The sequence below is a fragment of the Haematobia irritans genome, chromosome 4, assembly GCF_050003625.1.
Source record: "Haematobia irritans isolate KBUSLIRL chromosome 4, ASM5000362v1, whole genome shotgun sequence".
Taxonomy (NCBI): Eukaryota; Metazoa; Arthropoda; class Insecta; order Diptera; family Muscidae; genus Haematobia; species Haematobia irritans.
In genome coordinates, this window is record NC_134400.1 from 142356457 (window position 1) to 142374132 (window position 17676).

General features: G+C 28.5%; 1 protein-coding gene across 3 annotated transcripts in view; it reads left to right on the forward strand.

Annotated features, from left to right (window-relative positions):
• The window catches only part of sls (sallimus), a 173818-nt gene that overhangs the window by 89287 nt on the left and 66855 nt on the right, over positions 1-17676 (forward strand). For 2 of the 3 annotated variants that reach the window (XM_075303986.1, XM_075303989.1), the window contains exons 17-18: positions 1660-1960; positions 2339-2413. In XM_075303986.1, coding sequence (XP_075160101.1) covers positions 1660-1960; positions 2339-2413 — 376 coding nt within the window. The remainder of the gene's footprint in view (positions 1-1659; positions 1961-2338; positions 2414-17676) is intronic. The other variant, XM_075303987.1, reaches the window with a different exon arrangement.

Here is a 17676-nt window from a genome sequence, read left to right on the forward strand (position 1 = left end):
TACACATTAATAAAATAGTACAAATTATTTAAACTTTGTCAAAAAAAATGCTAAATTTCACAATATTTGAGGTCAAAGGTTTCAGACGAGCATTAGAATGCATCAAAAATTATTTTAAAAAATTTATATAAATTAGATATTTGGCCACGCACTGAATTCGGACCACACATTAAGAAGTCATCCATATACAGTGTCAAACCCACACATAAAATTTTTAATTTTTGAAATAAATTCTTAATTAAACATAAAATAAAATTCTATCACCTTTTTCATTGACTTAGTCTTCGAGTTTGATTAAAAAGTTATGTTAATTCTAACAATTAATTTTTTAATTAAAAATTTTAAAATTTTCAATCTTTGACTTAATTAACATAATGTTTCTATCTTGATTAAAAAGCTAATCGTATCAATTAATTATTAACTGAAAAAATTGTCAACTTCAATCAAGATTTCAATTGAAAATATTCTTGTCATATTTTTTTGTGTGCATGTTAAATGCATCGCTTCTGCGCCAATTTTACACCACTTCCGTATCCAAAAAGAACATTTTCACTACTTTTTTGGCAACGCTTTTTTGCTGGGAAGAACTAAATCATATTAACTCTTATAAAACTACAAGAAAATAATTTCACCAAATTATGAAATACCCAGCAAAAAAATTTGGAAGTTCTTCCAAGGGCGCAACTTTATAAGCACTTCCAGCGGATGCACTCTTTATTTTAACTACCCAGGAAGTTCTTTCAGTCAATTTTTTATAACATGCATTTTTCATACTTTTAATGGGTAATTTTAACTTTTTTTGTTTCAAATAGGTTAAAAACAGAATAAGAATTCATAAAATTGTACAAATCATTTAAATTTTGTTGAAAAAACTTCTAAATCCAATCTGAAAAAATTGTGAATTTTTGAAAATATTTGAGGTCAAATGTTTCAGACAAGCATTAGAATCCATTAAAAATTATAAAAAATTATAAAAATTATTTATTTGACAAAATGTCACAGAATTTTTTAATTTACATCCAAAACATTGAATTCGGATCACACCTAAAGAAGTGATGCAAATTCACTGCAACGGATGTTGATATGGAGAACTTCCGTCCTATGACAAGCCCATGTTAAAATCATCGCTTCTGCGTCAATTTTGCACCACTTCCGTATACAAAAAGAACATTTTCATTACATTTTTTGCTGGCGACGTTTTTTTGCTGGGTAATTATAAAGCAACAAAAATATAATATATAATTTAATGGCTCAATTAAAAAATCGATTACGGTTTGCAATCAAAATCAGTTACACTTTTTATTGTGTCAATTAAAAAATTAAAATTAAGCATAGGTAAAAGGAATCAATTTATATTTTTAATCAAGTATAATTTTTATTTCTAATTATTTCTGTGAGTGATACCATCGATTTCTTGATTGAAGTAATTTCAATTAAAATAATAATTGTAATAAATTTAATTCGAGATTGAATCAGAGAAAACATTTTTATATGTAGATATAAAAAATATATAAGTAAAAGTTTTATACGAATTAGAAAAAATACCATTTCTTCTACCCAATATATATTTATTACAATAAAAAAATGGTGAAGAATATATATGCAAAACGATTTCATCATTATTGAATCAACAAATAATAAAATTTTCCTCTTTCGCAGTCAATCGAAGAAGACAAACCACCGAAAATAGTTAAGAAATTACCCGAAAAAATCGAACCCAAAGAGGGTGAACTAGCCAAATTGGAAGTCAAAGTTATTGGCAAACCAAAGCCAAAAGTCAAATGGCTGCGCGACGACGAGGAGATATTCGCTTCCGAGGAATATCAAATCGAAAATTTCGAAGATGGCACATCAGTGCTGGTCATCAACAACATTTATCCCGATGATGTGGGTACAATTAGTTTTGAGGCTCACAATCCATTGGGTGTGGCCGTAACAACGGCACTCTTTACCGTAGAAGGTATTGCTATTGAAAACACAAAAGTATTATTATTATTGTATTTATTGTATAATTGTTCTACAGTTTTTCTTTTCTTATTAATTAAGAGTATTTTATTATAAATTTTAATATAAACTCTTTTGCAGCATTCCAGCAGGGAATATTAATCCTTCAAATTTTCTATCCTTTCCTTTGTATATAAAATCCCCCAAAAAATCCCTCAATACATTTTACTACACAATTTTACACTTTTTTTTATGAAGTTTAGGATACACTCTATTTAAAATAATGAATATAGATCATTTTTATGAAAATATGAATAACTAATAATTATTTACATATATTTTATTTAACTTGCCATTCAACATAATCGTCGTCATCATCACCACAACGTATTAGGCATCGTTGGATCCAAGGATTATCGCAAACCAGAATGGGTGACTCATATGGAAGAAATGCAAAAGGCTCTGAAAGGTAAGTCCAAAATTGTCTAAAATTTAGTCCCTTTTATATGGGACGAATGTTCTAAATCTTTAAATGTGTTGTATTTAAAGAGTCCTTTCATTGATGATGATGAATAATTGTAATCCCCTTTGTGTATATGTGTTTTAATACGAACATAAAAGTTCACTCTGTCTTCTCTGTCTCTCTCTCTATGTCACTCTGTCTCTCTCTGTGTGTCTATTCTCTGAATCTCTTATAATATTTACCCAATCCATTGATGTCTTCGTACTATTCATACTCTATTCCCCTGTTTTTGTGTCTTTCTCTTTTTATAATCAAACAAAGTGTGTCCACAATATGTGCCGTTTTATATAAATATATTCATATATATTGTTCTACCAAAAAAATATATATATTTTTTATATATAAATCAACCTTAATATTATATCAAATCCTTGTAATGTATAACTGATTTGCCTGTTGTGATATTGACATGCGCCTCTTTCCCTTAACTAAAAGCGCACCCCTCACAAAAGGTCTAAAGCTCTTCAGTTTATATCCTCTTGAGTAGATTGTTTATTAATATTAATAAAAACGCACATTGTTTTATAGAAAACTCCTCTTGGATAATTTGACCCATCCCCCCACAATAGCCATTCCTTTTCAGAGAAATTAGAAAAATAGAAAGTATACGCCATTATATTTATATTAATTAATTTATTTATTAGAATATATTGTGTACCCTTATATTTAATTATAAATAAATTGTGAAGTAGTTTATATACGATTAATATTATTAGAGAATACTTTTTTAAATTATTTATTGCTACTTATATTTTTTCCAAATTTTTACTAACAAAATTGATTTCTTTCTATATACATATGTATATTATATCGTTTTCAAAATTTACTAACCCCCAAATCTAATATTTTTTGCATAGTTTTGGTCCAAAACTATCCCATATACTAATGGTGATTTTTTTTTTTTTTTTTGAGATCTCGAAAGGATAATATTGTTTTTACTATAAAAAAAGGAGTTTTAGAACCTTTATCCTTGACCTGATAATAGTGACTTTCATATAATACCACACCAATTTATACCTACCATCTATAACATTTGCTATATTCATATGTATTAAATAAAAATATTATAGTAGATTTTTTGTGTATTAAATATGTGCTTAGCAAATCCCAAGGAGTTAAACAGACAAACATGTTTTTAGTCGAAGGTACAATTTTTTCTGAAACTAAATTGTGGCCAAAGAAAATACCCAATACAAACGAGAATTTGCCGTAATGATCATGAGTGGCGGTTTTTTTATCAGTTAAGAAAAAATCTTTAATGATAAAAATAAAAACTAACAGAAAATGTTCCTATATAAGAATCCCATCCCTTACTAAAGCGATATAATTTCGGTCCTGATTTTATTATTGTCAAAAGACATAAGGGAAACTCATTAGGTTAAAATTTCGGTTCGGAGAAAAGAAACAACCTAGCAGAAAATTATCCAATAGAATAATTCTGTCGCTTACTTAAGCAATAATAAAAGCAGGAAAATATTAGCTGTTTTTATTATTATTTATTACCTTATTTGTCATAGAGATTTTATCCAAATTTAATGGGAAAGAAGCATACGTTAGGGGAGCAAAACTTACCTAACCTAAAGGCCGGTACTGTGTTCGTTTTTCACATTGAAAATCCAAAACACAGATGAATTTGCAGATTTTCCAGATCCAAGGAACTACACCGAACTTAAGATCAAGACCTATAAACGGTGACTGATATGTAATAAAAGCCTATATTTTTTATGTTTAATTATTATAATTTTATTTTTCAAAAGCAAAAAATGTCGGCAATAACAACGAATTTCAGATTTGTTCGAATTGCCTATCTGTGATACGATTTATGGCCTTCGAAAGACAAAGCCATCACAGACTGCACGACAGTGGCTCTGTGGTATTTTGGTCCATTCCAGGCGAAGCGCCGTCTTGAGATGATAGACAATTTGGTGTTTTATAGGGCCGACCTTACTCTCAAAAAGGCCCCAGGTGCAGAAGTCTAACCGATTGAGATCCGGAGATTTTGGCGGCCATTGCCTTTTACGCCATTCTGGGATAACGCGTACATATTGCCTTTAGGATGTATTTCCTATAATATTCTGCATTTGCTTTGACCCAACCAGGTGATGAATATTATTGAATATTGACCATTGTCCGTTAAAATCCACACCATTACCATTGTCGGCGCTTGAGTTCTGCCGGCCAATTGAAGGTGTAAATTTTGACCTCTTTGGAAAGAAAATCCGATCATTTGGTAAACAGGTTGGCTGATAAGTCCCCGGTCTAACAAAGAAAAACACATTTTTTTGTCAAAATTCCTTTATTATTATTCAACATAGTTCCCTTCAAGAGCGATACAACGATTATAACGACCTTCCAATTTTTTGATACCATTTTGGTAGTACTCCTTCGGTTTTGCCTCAAAATAGGCCTCAGTTTCGGCGATCACCTCGTCATTGCAGCCAAATTTTTTCCCTGCAAGCAACCTTTTGAGGTCTGAGAACAAGAAAAAGTCGCTGGCGGCCAGATCTGGAGAATACGGTGGGTGGGGAAGCAATTCGAAGCACAAATCATGCATTTTTGCCATCGTTCTCAATGACTTGTGGCACGGTGCGTTGTCTTGGTGGAACAACACTTTTTTCTTCTTCATATGGGGCCGTTTTGCCGCGATTTCGACCTTCAAACGCTCCAATAACGCCATATAATAGTCACTGTTGATGTTTTTTCCCTTCTCAAGATAATCGATAAAAATTATTCCATGCGCATCCCAAAAAACAGAGGCCATTACTTTGCCAGCGGACTTTTGAGTCTTTCCACGCTTCGGAGACGCTTCGGTTCACCCGTCGCTGTCCACTCAGCCGACTGTCTATTGGACTCAGGAGTGTAGTGATGGAGCCATGTTTCATCCATTGTCACATATCGACGGAAAAACTCGGGTGTATTACGAGTTAACAGCTGCAAACACCGCTCAGAATCATCAACACGTTGTTGTTTTTGGTCAAATGTGAGCTCGCGCGGCACCCATTTTGCACAGAGCTTCCGCATATCCAAATATTGATGAATAATATGACCAACACGTTCCTTTGATATCTTTAAGGTCTCTGCTATCTCGATCAACTTCATTTTACGGTCATTCAAAATCATTTTGTGGATTTTTTTGATGTTTTCGTCGGTAACCACCTCTTTCGGGCGTCCACTGCGTTCACCGTCCTCCGTGCTCATTTCACCACGCTTGAATTTTGCATACCAATCAATTATTGTTGATTTCCCTGGGGCAGAGTCCGGAAACTCATTATCAAGCCAAGTTTTTGCTTCCACCGTATTTTTTTCCTTCAGAAAACAGTATTTTATCAAAACACGAAATTCCTTTTTTCCATTTTTTTCACAATAACAAAAGTTGCTTCACAAAAGACGCTCTATCTCCCAAACTTGACTTACAGACGTCAAATTTTGACACGAATCATTTGAAGGTTGCATTTAATACTAGCGACGCAATCTATGTGTCAGACCGGAGACTTATCAGCCAACCTGTTAGATTAGGTATTCAGTTCATTGTTGTAGCACAAGTGATAAACTTCTCTCTTATCAATGAGTACTGCCAATACGATTGTATATTTAGCTCAATGGCAAGAGACCCCTTTGTTATAGATGAGTTCGAACGGCGTTTCACATTGCGCTGAAACCACGTAGGTATGCTTTGAAACTTGACCTTGAAAGAAATATCAACAATATTATTGAGAGGGGATAATCCAAGGCTGAAAACGCCTATCATTATGTTTATTCCTAAACTGCTCAATTTGGAATGGCTTCTAATCGCAGAAAACCCAAATCGGAAACTGGCCATTTTCGGTCAAACAAAGCAACTCCTTGGCTCTTTCCAGTCTACATTTTTGGTGTCTCGGTGAGCTATTGCTCTTTTTTGGAACTTCATTGGTTTTAGTCCAAGATTCTTTTACAAATGTTTTGCATCTTGCAATAACTTCAGATCACGAGCAAGTATTCTATCACTAAGGCTTGTATATCGCTTAAATTTGGCCTTCACTTTTCGTATCATTTTTGGTGTTATTACCGTTATTTTTTCGTCCCCTTTTTAGACGTAGGTATGCTTTGAAACTTGACCTTGAAAGAAATATCAACAATATTATTGAGAGGGGATAATCCAAGGCTGAAAACGCCTATCATTATGTTTATTCCTAAACTGCTCAATTTGGAATGGCTTCTAATCGCAGAAAACCCAAATCGGAAACTGGCCATTTTCGGTCAAACAAAGCAACTCCTTGGCTCTTTCCAGTCTACATTTTTGGTGTCTCGGTGAGCTATTGCTCTTTTTTGGAACTTCATTGGTTTTAGTCCAAGATTCTTTTACAAATGTTTTGCATCCCTTCTTGCAATAAGTTCAGATCACGAGCAAGTATTCTATCACTAAGGCTTGTATATCGCTTAAATTTGGCCTTCACTTTTCGTATCATTTTTGGTGTTATGACCGTTATTTCGTCCCCTTTTTAGACGCGTTGCAATACTGCCAGTATGACGGTAACGATCAATGATAAGAGAGACAGATCTCTTATTCACATTTAAATGCTGAAAGGCTCTTATAACAGCCATGTGTGGTTTTCCAGTCTAATTTTGAAATCACACTATCACGCTTGGATTCCATCACGAATAATTTTCTTCTTGAATGTATGAAATAGTTCCAAATGCTTTTGTAAGCTTGTAAACAACTGTCACTGGAATAAATTTTCAGATATCAGAATAGCGGTTTAGAAGTTTGTTGGAATCAGCCACACTCTATATATTTCCATCAGTTCAAGTGGTTAGGGTACCTAATATAAACATAATAAATTATATCAATAGAGTTTAGAAAATTGAAGTATGGCTTCCATGTTTAGATGTAAACCCTGTTAAGTTCCATTGTTTTTTTTTTTTTTAATTTATAATACTTTTCAACTCTTTTCACCTTCAATGTTATTTTTCGTAATTTCAATATCATTCGATGTTATTCGCCAATATAATAATTCAATATCCAAACATGAATAACAAACTATACCTAAAAGTAATAGTATCTATCACGTAAGTACAACAAAAAACATATTTTACTCTTTCTTCATGCACAAATCCTTTCCCTCGTATTGTTACTGTACAAGAATTATCAGAGCACTTCATTTTCCTTGTAGAATGTAATGCAATTAGTTTAGTAATAATTCAATATATATTTTCTTTTTTTTTCTTTTTTTCCGCTTTAAAAACAAATAAATGTGCCGCTTCTAGCTGCTAAATGCTCGCCATCGCTTGTAAATGAAATGCACGATTGCCGTGCTGCAGTAGGTGAAAAAGCTAAATTCAAAGTACAATTTGCAGGAAATCCTAAACCAGGTACTATTTGTGTAATCCAAACTAGACTTTCGCACAAACCATTGAAACCCTTCACACCGAACAAAATAGGGTCTGCAAGTTATAGTAAAATTTTAACTACAGTTAAGTTCATTACACTTAAAACTACTTAGTCTAATCTAAAGTATATTATATTATTAGAAAAATGTTGAATTATTCCGAATTCTTATATGAAAACTCTAATACCTCATTTAAATTACACTTTCAAACTAAAAAAAAGGGTTTTGAAATCCACTTTTAGTAGATTGCAAGCCTAATGTGAGTGGGCTATAAGAAGTGACCGGATTACCCTAAAAAAGTGATGGGTCTAACTATTTCTTTTTGATACAATATGAAATATTAAAAAAAAAGTAGGTAACACAAAAATATTAAATTAAATTAAGTCCCTAATTAAATTAAAATTATCTGTGATTTCGATAATAGGAAAGCTATTATCTAAAAAAATTGATTATTTTCTGCATTTGTTTTAAATGTTGTGTGTGTTAGCTTGAAATAAGCTAACGAAAATAAAGTTTAATAAAATGCAATCATACAAAAGAAAATATTACCTCAATGGAATAATTTAAACTTATATTCAAATTAAAATATCGAACCTTAAAAACCCAAATTAATACCAGAATATATTTAAAAAACGTTAAATAGAAAATAAATTAAATCAAATTAAATTGAACAAAATTTAATTTATATTCATTTATTGAAACTAAAATTAAATGAAAAGTTCTTAATATTAATTAAAATATATGTTATATTAAAATATAATAAGTTATTCTAAATAACCTCCAAATTAATGAAAAAAAATAATAATACACACATTTTAGTACAATTTAAGTTCAAATATACCATTCTTAAAGAAGACGCGAAACGTTGGAAGACAGAAATGAAATAATTTAAACTATTATTCAAAATAAAATATCTAACCGTATTTAACCGTAAAACCCAAATTATTATCAGAAAACATAAAAAAAATTAAATAGAAAATAAATTAAGTTAAATTAAATTAAATTGAACAAAATTATGTTATATTGAAATCGAATAAGTTTTTCTAAGTAACCGCCAATTAAATTAAGAAAAATACTACACACATTTTAGTACAATTTAAATTCATTCAGAAATCCTATATTTCTTTAAATTAAATCCTCAATTAAACGGATTAAAAAAATTAAAATAAATGCTTTTAAATTATAATATACATAAATAAAACTGAATAGATATTACAAAATAGTAAATTAATTTTATAAAAACTAAAGTTCATTTATCTATGCCAAATGTCTTTAAAGCATTCCAAAATAAATATATAAAAATAAATGTACTTAAATAATAAATAATATACTTAAATAAAATGAAAAAAATAAAAGAAAATAAAATTAAAATAAAGTTAAAATTAAAAATAAAATTAATTAAAAACAGTGTTATATTAAACTAATACAAATTAGGTTAGGTTAGGCAGTTAACTATAAATGTGTCAATTAAATTTAAAAAAATAATAATAATAAGTTAATTTTGTAAATTTTGTGATCATTTAGCAATCCTAAATTTCTTCAAATCATCCTAAATGATTTTAAATTAAATTAAATTCAATGCAAATAAATTAATTTTAAATGAAAGAAAATTTTAATTAGATTGAAATGCTATTGCACTGGAAATGGGGTTTAATTTAATTTAAAAAAAAAATAATAATAATTTTTTAATTGAAATGGCCTCAATCACGAAAATGATAGTAATAATCACAGTTTTAATTGGGCATAAAAATATTTGATTAAAAAATTAATTGATTTGATTTTCAAATTCAACTTCAAAATTTCAATTAATGTTTTATTTGATTCAATTAAAAATTTAATTGATGTTGATTGCAAAACTCAATTTCTTGAACTAAAAACGTGACTATTTTCATTTACTTTCTTATCTTTCTTATTAAAAAATTGATTGTTTGAAATAAATTTTTATTTAAAAATTACAAAAAATTTCCATCACTTTTTTAAGTGACTTAGTCTTCCGAGTTTGATTAAAAAGTTAATGGCATCAATTAATTTTTTAACTAAAAATGTAAACATTTTCAATCATTGACTTAATTAATTTAATGCTTCTATCTTGATTAAAAAGTTAATTGTATCACTTAATTTTATAATTGAAAATTTTTTCAACTTCAAACAACTTTTTATTTGAAAATAATTTGGTGATATTTTTTTTCTGTGATATGAAAAGGAAATAAATGAAAAGGAAATAATAAATTTTATAAAATTTCTTTAATAAAAATCAAATATTTCCTTAAAAAAAACTAATACAATTTAAAATACGTTAAGTAAATATATGAATAAACATTACTTAATCGAAAATAATATCAATTGCAAGAGCTCAGTTCAAATTAGTTTAATACAATCAAGGTGCATTTAAGAAAATTAAATTCGCCAAAATTCTATCAAACTTAATTGAAAATAATTTTTAAATAATTACAAAAAAAAAACATTTAATGCAATTCAAAATCATTAAGCAATAAAAATTATTTAAATCATCGAAAATTAAATTATGCTTAAGTTAAATTAACCAATTAAGTTAAATTAAAATAACACAAATTTAATGAAAGTAAATTCATTTTAATTAATACAAATTTAGCTTAATCCATTTCAATTAAATGGAAATTCAAGTTAAGTTCGGTTTTGCAATAAAATTTCTTTAAATAATCCTAAATGTATAATAAATGCAATTGAATTACATTAAGCAATTAAATTAATGAGAGTAAATTCATACAAATTTAGTTCAATCCAATTCAATAAAATGGAATATCAAATCAAAAAGTTAAATAACATAAAAATTAATTTAAATACTTTAAAGTAAACTGATATAATTTAAATTACATTAAATTTATATAAATATATATTACTTTAGCTAAGAAAAAATTAGTTCAAGTTCAGTTCGGTTTGTTTGAAATAAAATGCATTTGAAATTCACCAAAATTCTATTTAACTTAATTTTATATAAATTATTTTAATTTTATTTTACTTTAGTTAAATACTTAATAAATTAATTTGGCTTCGTTTAAACCAATTAAACAAAATTCAATTGTTTTAAAAGTATTTTTTTTATTGATATAACTCAAAAGTAATTTCTTTTAAATAAGTTATTCGTAAAAAAAATAATAGTATATGTTTAGTGAAATATTATCAAACAAAAATATAAACTTCAAACCTACTAGAAAAATAACTTAACCCATTAAAGGTAGCTATATATAAGTGACTAAATTGTTTTTAAGCTAAATCAACTCAACTCTAGTAAAAATTTACTATAAAAGGCCAAAGCATATATTTTGTTCGGATCATAATCTAACGTCTATACATCTGACATTTACATTTGGGGGAACTCGTCCTATAAACTCCCGGTTTAATCATATCCAACAACATTTTATTTTTATAGATGTGCAATGGTATTATAATAATGTACAACTTAGGGAATCAGAAAAATATCATATGGTAATAGAGGAGAGCGAGGCTTTCCTTTATATATCAAATATTAGTTTTGAGGATGTTGGCTACTACACTTGTAAATTAATAAACGAAATCGGTATGACTATGACCAGGGCTAAATTTGATATTTCAACCACATCGACAGTAGAGACAGAGGAGACTACAGCCACCACCAAAATCACAACCCGCAAGGGCAAAGGCAAAAAGAAGGTGGTGAAAAAAGTCTCAGCTCCTGTGGTAATAGTCGCCCAGCCCTATTGTTCGTCCAGTGAAGATGAGGCAGAAACCACCACAAGCACTACAGTGGTCACCACAACTATAGTGGAACAGCCCGCTGTGGAGGTGGAAACAACCATGGAAGTAATTAAAGTGAGACAACCTGTTTCCATTTTGGTGGAACAAAGTGGAGTATCCGAGGTTATGGAAGTCAAAGATAGAGCACAAGCAGATGCTGAGATGACAACGACCATTGTGGAAGAAGAAACCGTTTACGAAACTGTGACCAGTTCTGGCACCACCACTACAACGAGTACTACGACAACCTATATGGAAGTCAGTGAATGTGTTAAATCCATACGTTCCAAAATATCCTCGAAAACCATAACCATCGAAGATATGATGGAAATCAAACAGCATCGTGAAGTCAATACCCTATTGGAGACTATAAATGCCAGCTCCTTTGGTAGCATAGGTGAATCGGCATTGCGCGATTTGGCCTCTATAGGATTGCTTGTGCGCCATGGATGCACCATCATCGAAATCATTTATATGTACGAACAGAATATATTTATTGCTCTGCAAAAGCCTGAAGCCCAATCAGCATTGGTACAACTGGTGGAACGTGAAGGTCATGAAGATCTTATAACTCAAATACTCAGTGAATCCTCGACCGAGGAGGAAACTATATTGGCTGCCACTGTAGGTTTTAAGGCCTTCATACGTATGATCGAAACATGTGAAATTACCATAGAGACAGTCATCAGGAAATTTGTACGCGAGGATTTCATGACCCAAGATTGGAAGATAGCCACAAAAGAGGTTTGGCGGTTTGAAAATCTATGTTACTGCTTGTTTTATTATATGTGATTTTTGTGATTGCCCATTTGTGATTTAATTGATCTTCTCGAAAAAGAAACAAGAAAGGATAGGAATATAGCGAATTAATATTTATATAATGCCATTTGGACTTTCCATGTCTATTAATCGAACTAAAAAAGAGCAAGACATTCTGTGATTCATCTGGATCATTTGCTGTGGTTACTATGCCCATATAATTCTATTCCAGTAGAAGGCTAGCTTTCATAATCAAAGACCCAGGCATACCCAGGATCCGAAAGTGGATCAGTAGTAATTTTACATGGGCTTGTCATACAATGGAAGTGGTCTTTTTAAGCATCCTCTGCATTAAATCTTCAAATGTGATTCTATTTCAGTACTTCAGTTTCCATTTTAAGAAAAAAACTTCATTTTTTTTTTTTTGCCTCCATCCATCTCTAGAAGAGCATTTTTGGATGTACCCTAAAAGTAATATAGAACCTTCAAAATTTTTGCTGAGGAGCGGAGCAGTTCGTAATACTTCCTCTAGAAAAGAGGAAGTATGAAGTGAAAGCTAAGTTCATCCCTAGAAGATCAATTTGGGATGTACAATAAAAGTACTGATTTAGGAAGAACTGAAAAATTTTTGTTTTTACTCGATAGCAAAAGATTTCCAGTACTTACCCATATATATTTAAAAATTTTTGAAATTTAGAAAAGAAGTAAAAAATTCTATTATTATTATTTGTTTGACAGAATTTCTTTTTCATTATTAATCCTGAGGAGCGGAGCAGTTCGTAATACTTCCTCTGGAAAAGAGGAAGTATGAAGTGAAAACTAAGTTCATCCCTAGAACATCAATTTGGAATGTACAATAAAAGTACTGATTTAGGAAAAACTGAAAAATTTTTGTTTTTACTCGATAGCAAAAGAGTTCCAGTACTTACCCATATATATTTTAAAATTTTTGAAATCTAGAAAAGAAATAGAATATTCTATTATTATTATTTGTTTGACAGAATTTCTTTTTCATTATTAATATTTGACAATATTTATGATGAGTTTCTTGTTATATGTTCGTTATGTTGTTGTACAAATCAAGAAAAGACAATACATTTATAATTAAATTTTCATTATTTCCATGCTGAAACAAACATATCAACCAACTGCAAAAATGCAAATAAATTTTTATAGAGGACTGTTGAAACAACGCACGTCTATGAAAGTCGAGAAGCTGTAACTCATATAAAAATTGGTAAGGACTAGGGGCTTTTGAAACTTAATAGCTAATATGCCTGTAATTTAATATGCTATTTATGATTTTTTTATATTTTTAATTTTTTTTTTATGCCAAAACCAATTGCTGCTGATGATTCAATAAATGCTTACAATCGCTTGTATATGTATATGACTTCATTGAATTAAATTTATCATTGCCTTTGCAAACCCCCCCCAAAAAAAATATATGAATGTTTGCTTATACCACAACAGAGGAAACAATCGTCGAGGAACGTACCATAATCGTCGAAGAAGGTTTGGAAATAGAAGATTCAGAACCACTGTAAAAAGAAACAAAACATCCTAAAAAAATACAACCTTAAATTTATTTAAATCTTAAACAATAATAATAATAATAATAAATAATCAAAATCCTACAAAAAAAAATTAACTCAAAACTACCCTATTTTATATGTAAACTAAATGAATGAGAAAAAATACCATCCTCTAAATTTTGTAACAAAAACTACCATTTAGACAAAATACAACATGAAAAAAATACCAAATCACCAAATGTCATTATACGAATCTGTAACTCTCTCAAATAAAACACTAATTTTTAAAAACAAAAATAAAATCACAAAAATAACCTCTTTTTAATTACTTTAACATTGACACTTTCTAATCATACAAAATGACGAATCTCTATGGGAAATTCCACAATGGTGATGAACATTTTATGAAAACACCTTTGAAACGTAATAATCATTCAATTCTCACTTAATGAGATACTATGTGCCTATCAACCATACATATTCAAGATTTTTGTTTTGATTTCAATTCCTAGATAAATATTTGAAATATTCTAAAAAAATAATAATATCATTTTTTTATTATGTGAGATAATCTCCAGTCATGTTTCCCGAAATCCTCAGTGACAAAAATATGAATATCCATATCGAATTGGTTTTGTTTTTGCTTGGGCATTACTTAATAGTATTCCGAAAAAATATTTCTTTTTTTTTTATGGAAAAATATAGACCTATTTTTAGGGCACAAAATTAGTAAAAAAAAATTGAAACACATTTCTTTGAAAAACATATTTAAAATAATATATGTTACTAAAAATATTTTGTTTTAAACATGAAAAAATATTTTGATTTTTTTTTTAATATATTTTCTAGATATTAATTTTTCTTTTAATTTCACTCACCAGATATGCAGAAATATTTCGAATATACCAAACAAAAAAAAAAAATTATGCGAGATAATCCATTAATTTTTCCGAGAATGAAAAAATACGGATAGTATGCCCTGTATCAATATCAATTCGTAATGGATTTTTTTGCTTCGATATCACTCACTAGAAATGCAAATATATTGGAAATAATCCAAACAATAAAAATTATAGACATTAAATTTTTACAAAATTAGGGACATATTTATTTGACCAACTTATATAAAATAATTTTGTTCAGATATATTTCTTTTGTTAATCGTGAAATTTTTTGAATAGCCTATAATATTTGGAATACTGTAAAAAATAATAATATATTTTTTATGCGAGATAATACAATCATATGTTATTATTAAAAACAAAATGACAGTTTGCCCACTTTCCATAGCAATCCTAAACGATGTTTTTTTTTTTGCTTTCGGATCAATCTCTAGGAATGCCACTTTAATTGGAATTTTTCGAAAAAAATAATTTATATTCTTTATGTAATAAAATATGGACCCCATTTAGTTCTCAAAAATTATACCAAATTAGGGAAGAAGTTCTTTAATAAAATTATTTTACAAACAAATTTATTAGATATTTTTATTAAACTTGAAATTTTTGGTATAAATTAAATTAAATAATTTATTATTTTTCTTTTTTAATATTGTTGTATTAAACATGGAGTGCTTGTCTATGACATTTGTGTTATATATTTCTTTTGTTAACCGTGAAATTTTTCGAATAGCCTATAATATTTGGAATACTGTAAAAAATAATAATATATTTTTTATGCGAGATAATACAGTCAATCCTAAACGATTTTTTTTTTGCTTTCGGATCAATCTCTAGGAATGCCACTTTAATTGGAATTTTTCGAAAAAAAATTATTTATATTATTTATGTAATAAAATATGGACTCCATTTAGTTCTCAAAATTTATACCAAATTAGGGAAGAAGTTCTTTAATAAAATTATTTTACAAACAAATTTATTAGATATTTTTATTAAACTTGAAATGTTTGGTATAAATTAAATTAAATTAAATTAAATAATTTATTATTTTTCTTTTTTAATATTGTTGTATCAAACATGGAGTGCTTGTCTATGACATTTGTGTTCTTTAGTGAAAATTTAAGGCATATTCGATGACATTAAGAATAATATGGAGTAACATAAAAGTCACGGACATTTTTTTTTATTTTAAAGCAGACTTTAAACATAATTTTACCATGAAAATATGTTTGATAAAGCTCCCATAATTTATAATAATTTTAAACTGACATTTGTGGTCTCATTTTTAGGTCACAAAATTAGGGAAAATTTTCTGTAACTAATATATAAAAAAAAATTTGAGATTTTTATGCTTTTGAGATGATCTACAATCATATTTCCCAAAAAACTTATTTGAAAAAAATATGGATAGTATGTCCAGTTACCAAATCAATGGAAATGGATTTTTAATATGGAACAATGTGGATCTTAAATTTCTTTGACAAAAATATTTAAAATATTTTTTTTATATTTGTTTTTTTGTTTTTTTATTTAATATAAAAAATAATAAAAATAATATTAAGTTTTTATTGAAAAAAAATACTACCCATCTTAATTTAAAATGGGTTTTGTGTTCACAACAAATGCAAATATGTTTGGAGTATTCAAAAAAAAGTATTTCCTTTTTGTGGAAAAAATATAAGTTTTAAACTGGCATTTTTAAAAATTATGTAAAATGTATATTTTGTCTTCAATTTAAATGGTTTCATTAAGAAATCTTTAATGGCATGAATGGGTATCATGGTATCTAATTGGTTAAAATAAACGTATTTATAAAGGTATTTTCATGTGACTATGTTCACACGACACGATTTCTTTTGAATTTCCCATAGGGCTATCCTCAAAACGAATTAAACAACAAATCTATGATAGAAGACAAGTTATTGCAGTAACGTTAAAACTATTTTCAGGCACATTTACTGTTTACTCGTAACCAATAATGTTAATTTTTTTTCTTAACTAATTAATTCTAATCTCCTTCCATAAGCTTTCACAGTTTAGCCGATAAGTGCTTAAATATTCTGTTATCATATAAGCTTTAACTCAACCTCAGCTGACTGAATCCTTCTACGCTTAACCATGAAGCTTCAATTTCCCATAATCATTAATGCAACATAAAATATTCAGCAAGGCTGTATGACCCGCTAAAATTAAAGTTCAATCAATCGCTGGTTCGCTACAATTCGCTGTATATGAATGTCGTCATTTAGTAGAGATGAAACGAGTTCAAATCTATATTGGAAATAAGGTAAGTTATCCTTAAGTTAAAGACAAAATTCTTCAAAATTTTTTCTAGATTTTTTGTATGGCAATGGTAAATTTTTATTTAATATTCTTGTCTAATGGCCGGTACTATGTTCGGCTTTAGCAGTGAAATTTTGCTGTTTTTATTTTATTTATTCCATCCAGTTTTTAATTTGACGTTTTATTGCAATAATTAAACATATACATGGTCTTAAGGCGGTGAAGAAAAAATACGTTTCCATTTTGAATTTTATTATATGTTATATTTCAATAAAAGAGCAATGGAAATTATATATATGGTAAATTAAATTGTATATGGAAATTATATAATGTAAAAATCAACTTTGACTTGGAACTAAAAAGAAAAAATTCTTTGTTGAACATTTAAAAACTATTTATATTATTTTCATATGTAGGTAATCAGATTTAGGAATCGATTATTTTTAAAACTTGAAAAATTAGACGTTTCAAAATTATTTGAAAACATGTCCTAACGCGACACTATTGTGAATTAGCATTTTTAAAATAGTTCAATACTCGCCTGGTATGTAAAAAAAGTCTCTATTTCAAAAATTATTTCAATCGAATGGTCATAGGTTCATAGTTTTAGCATT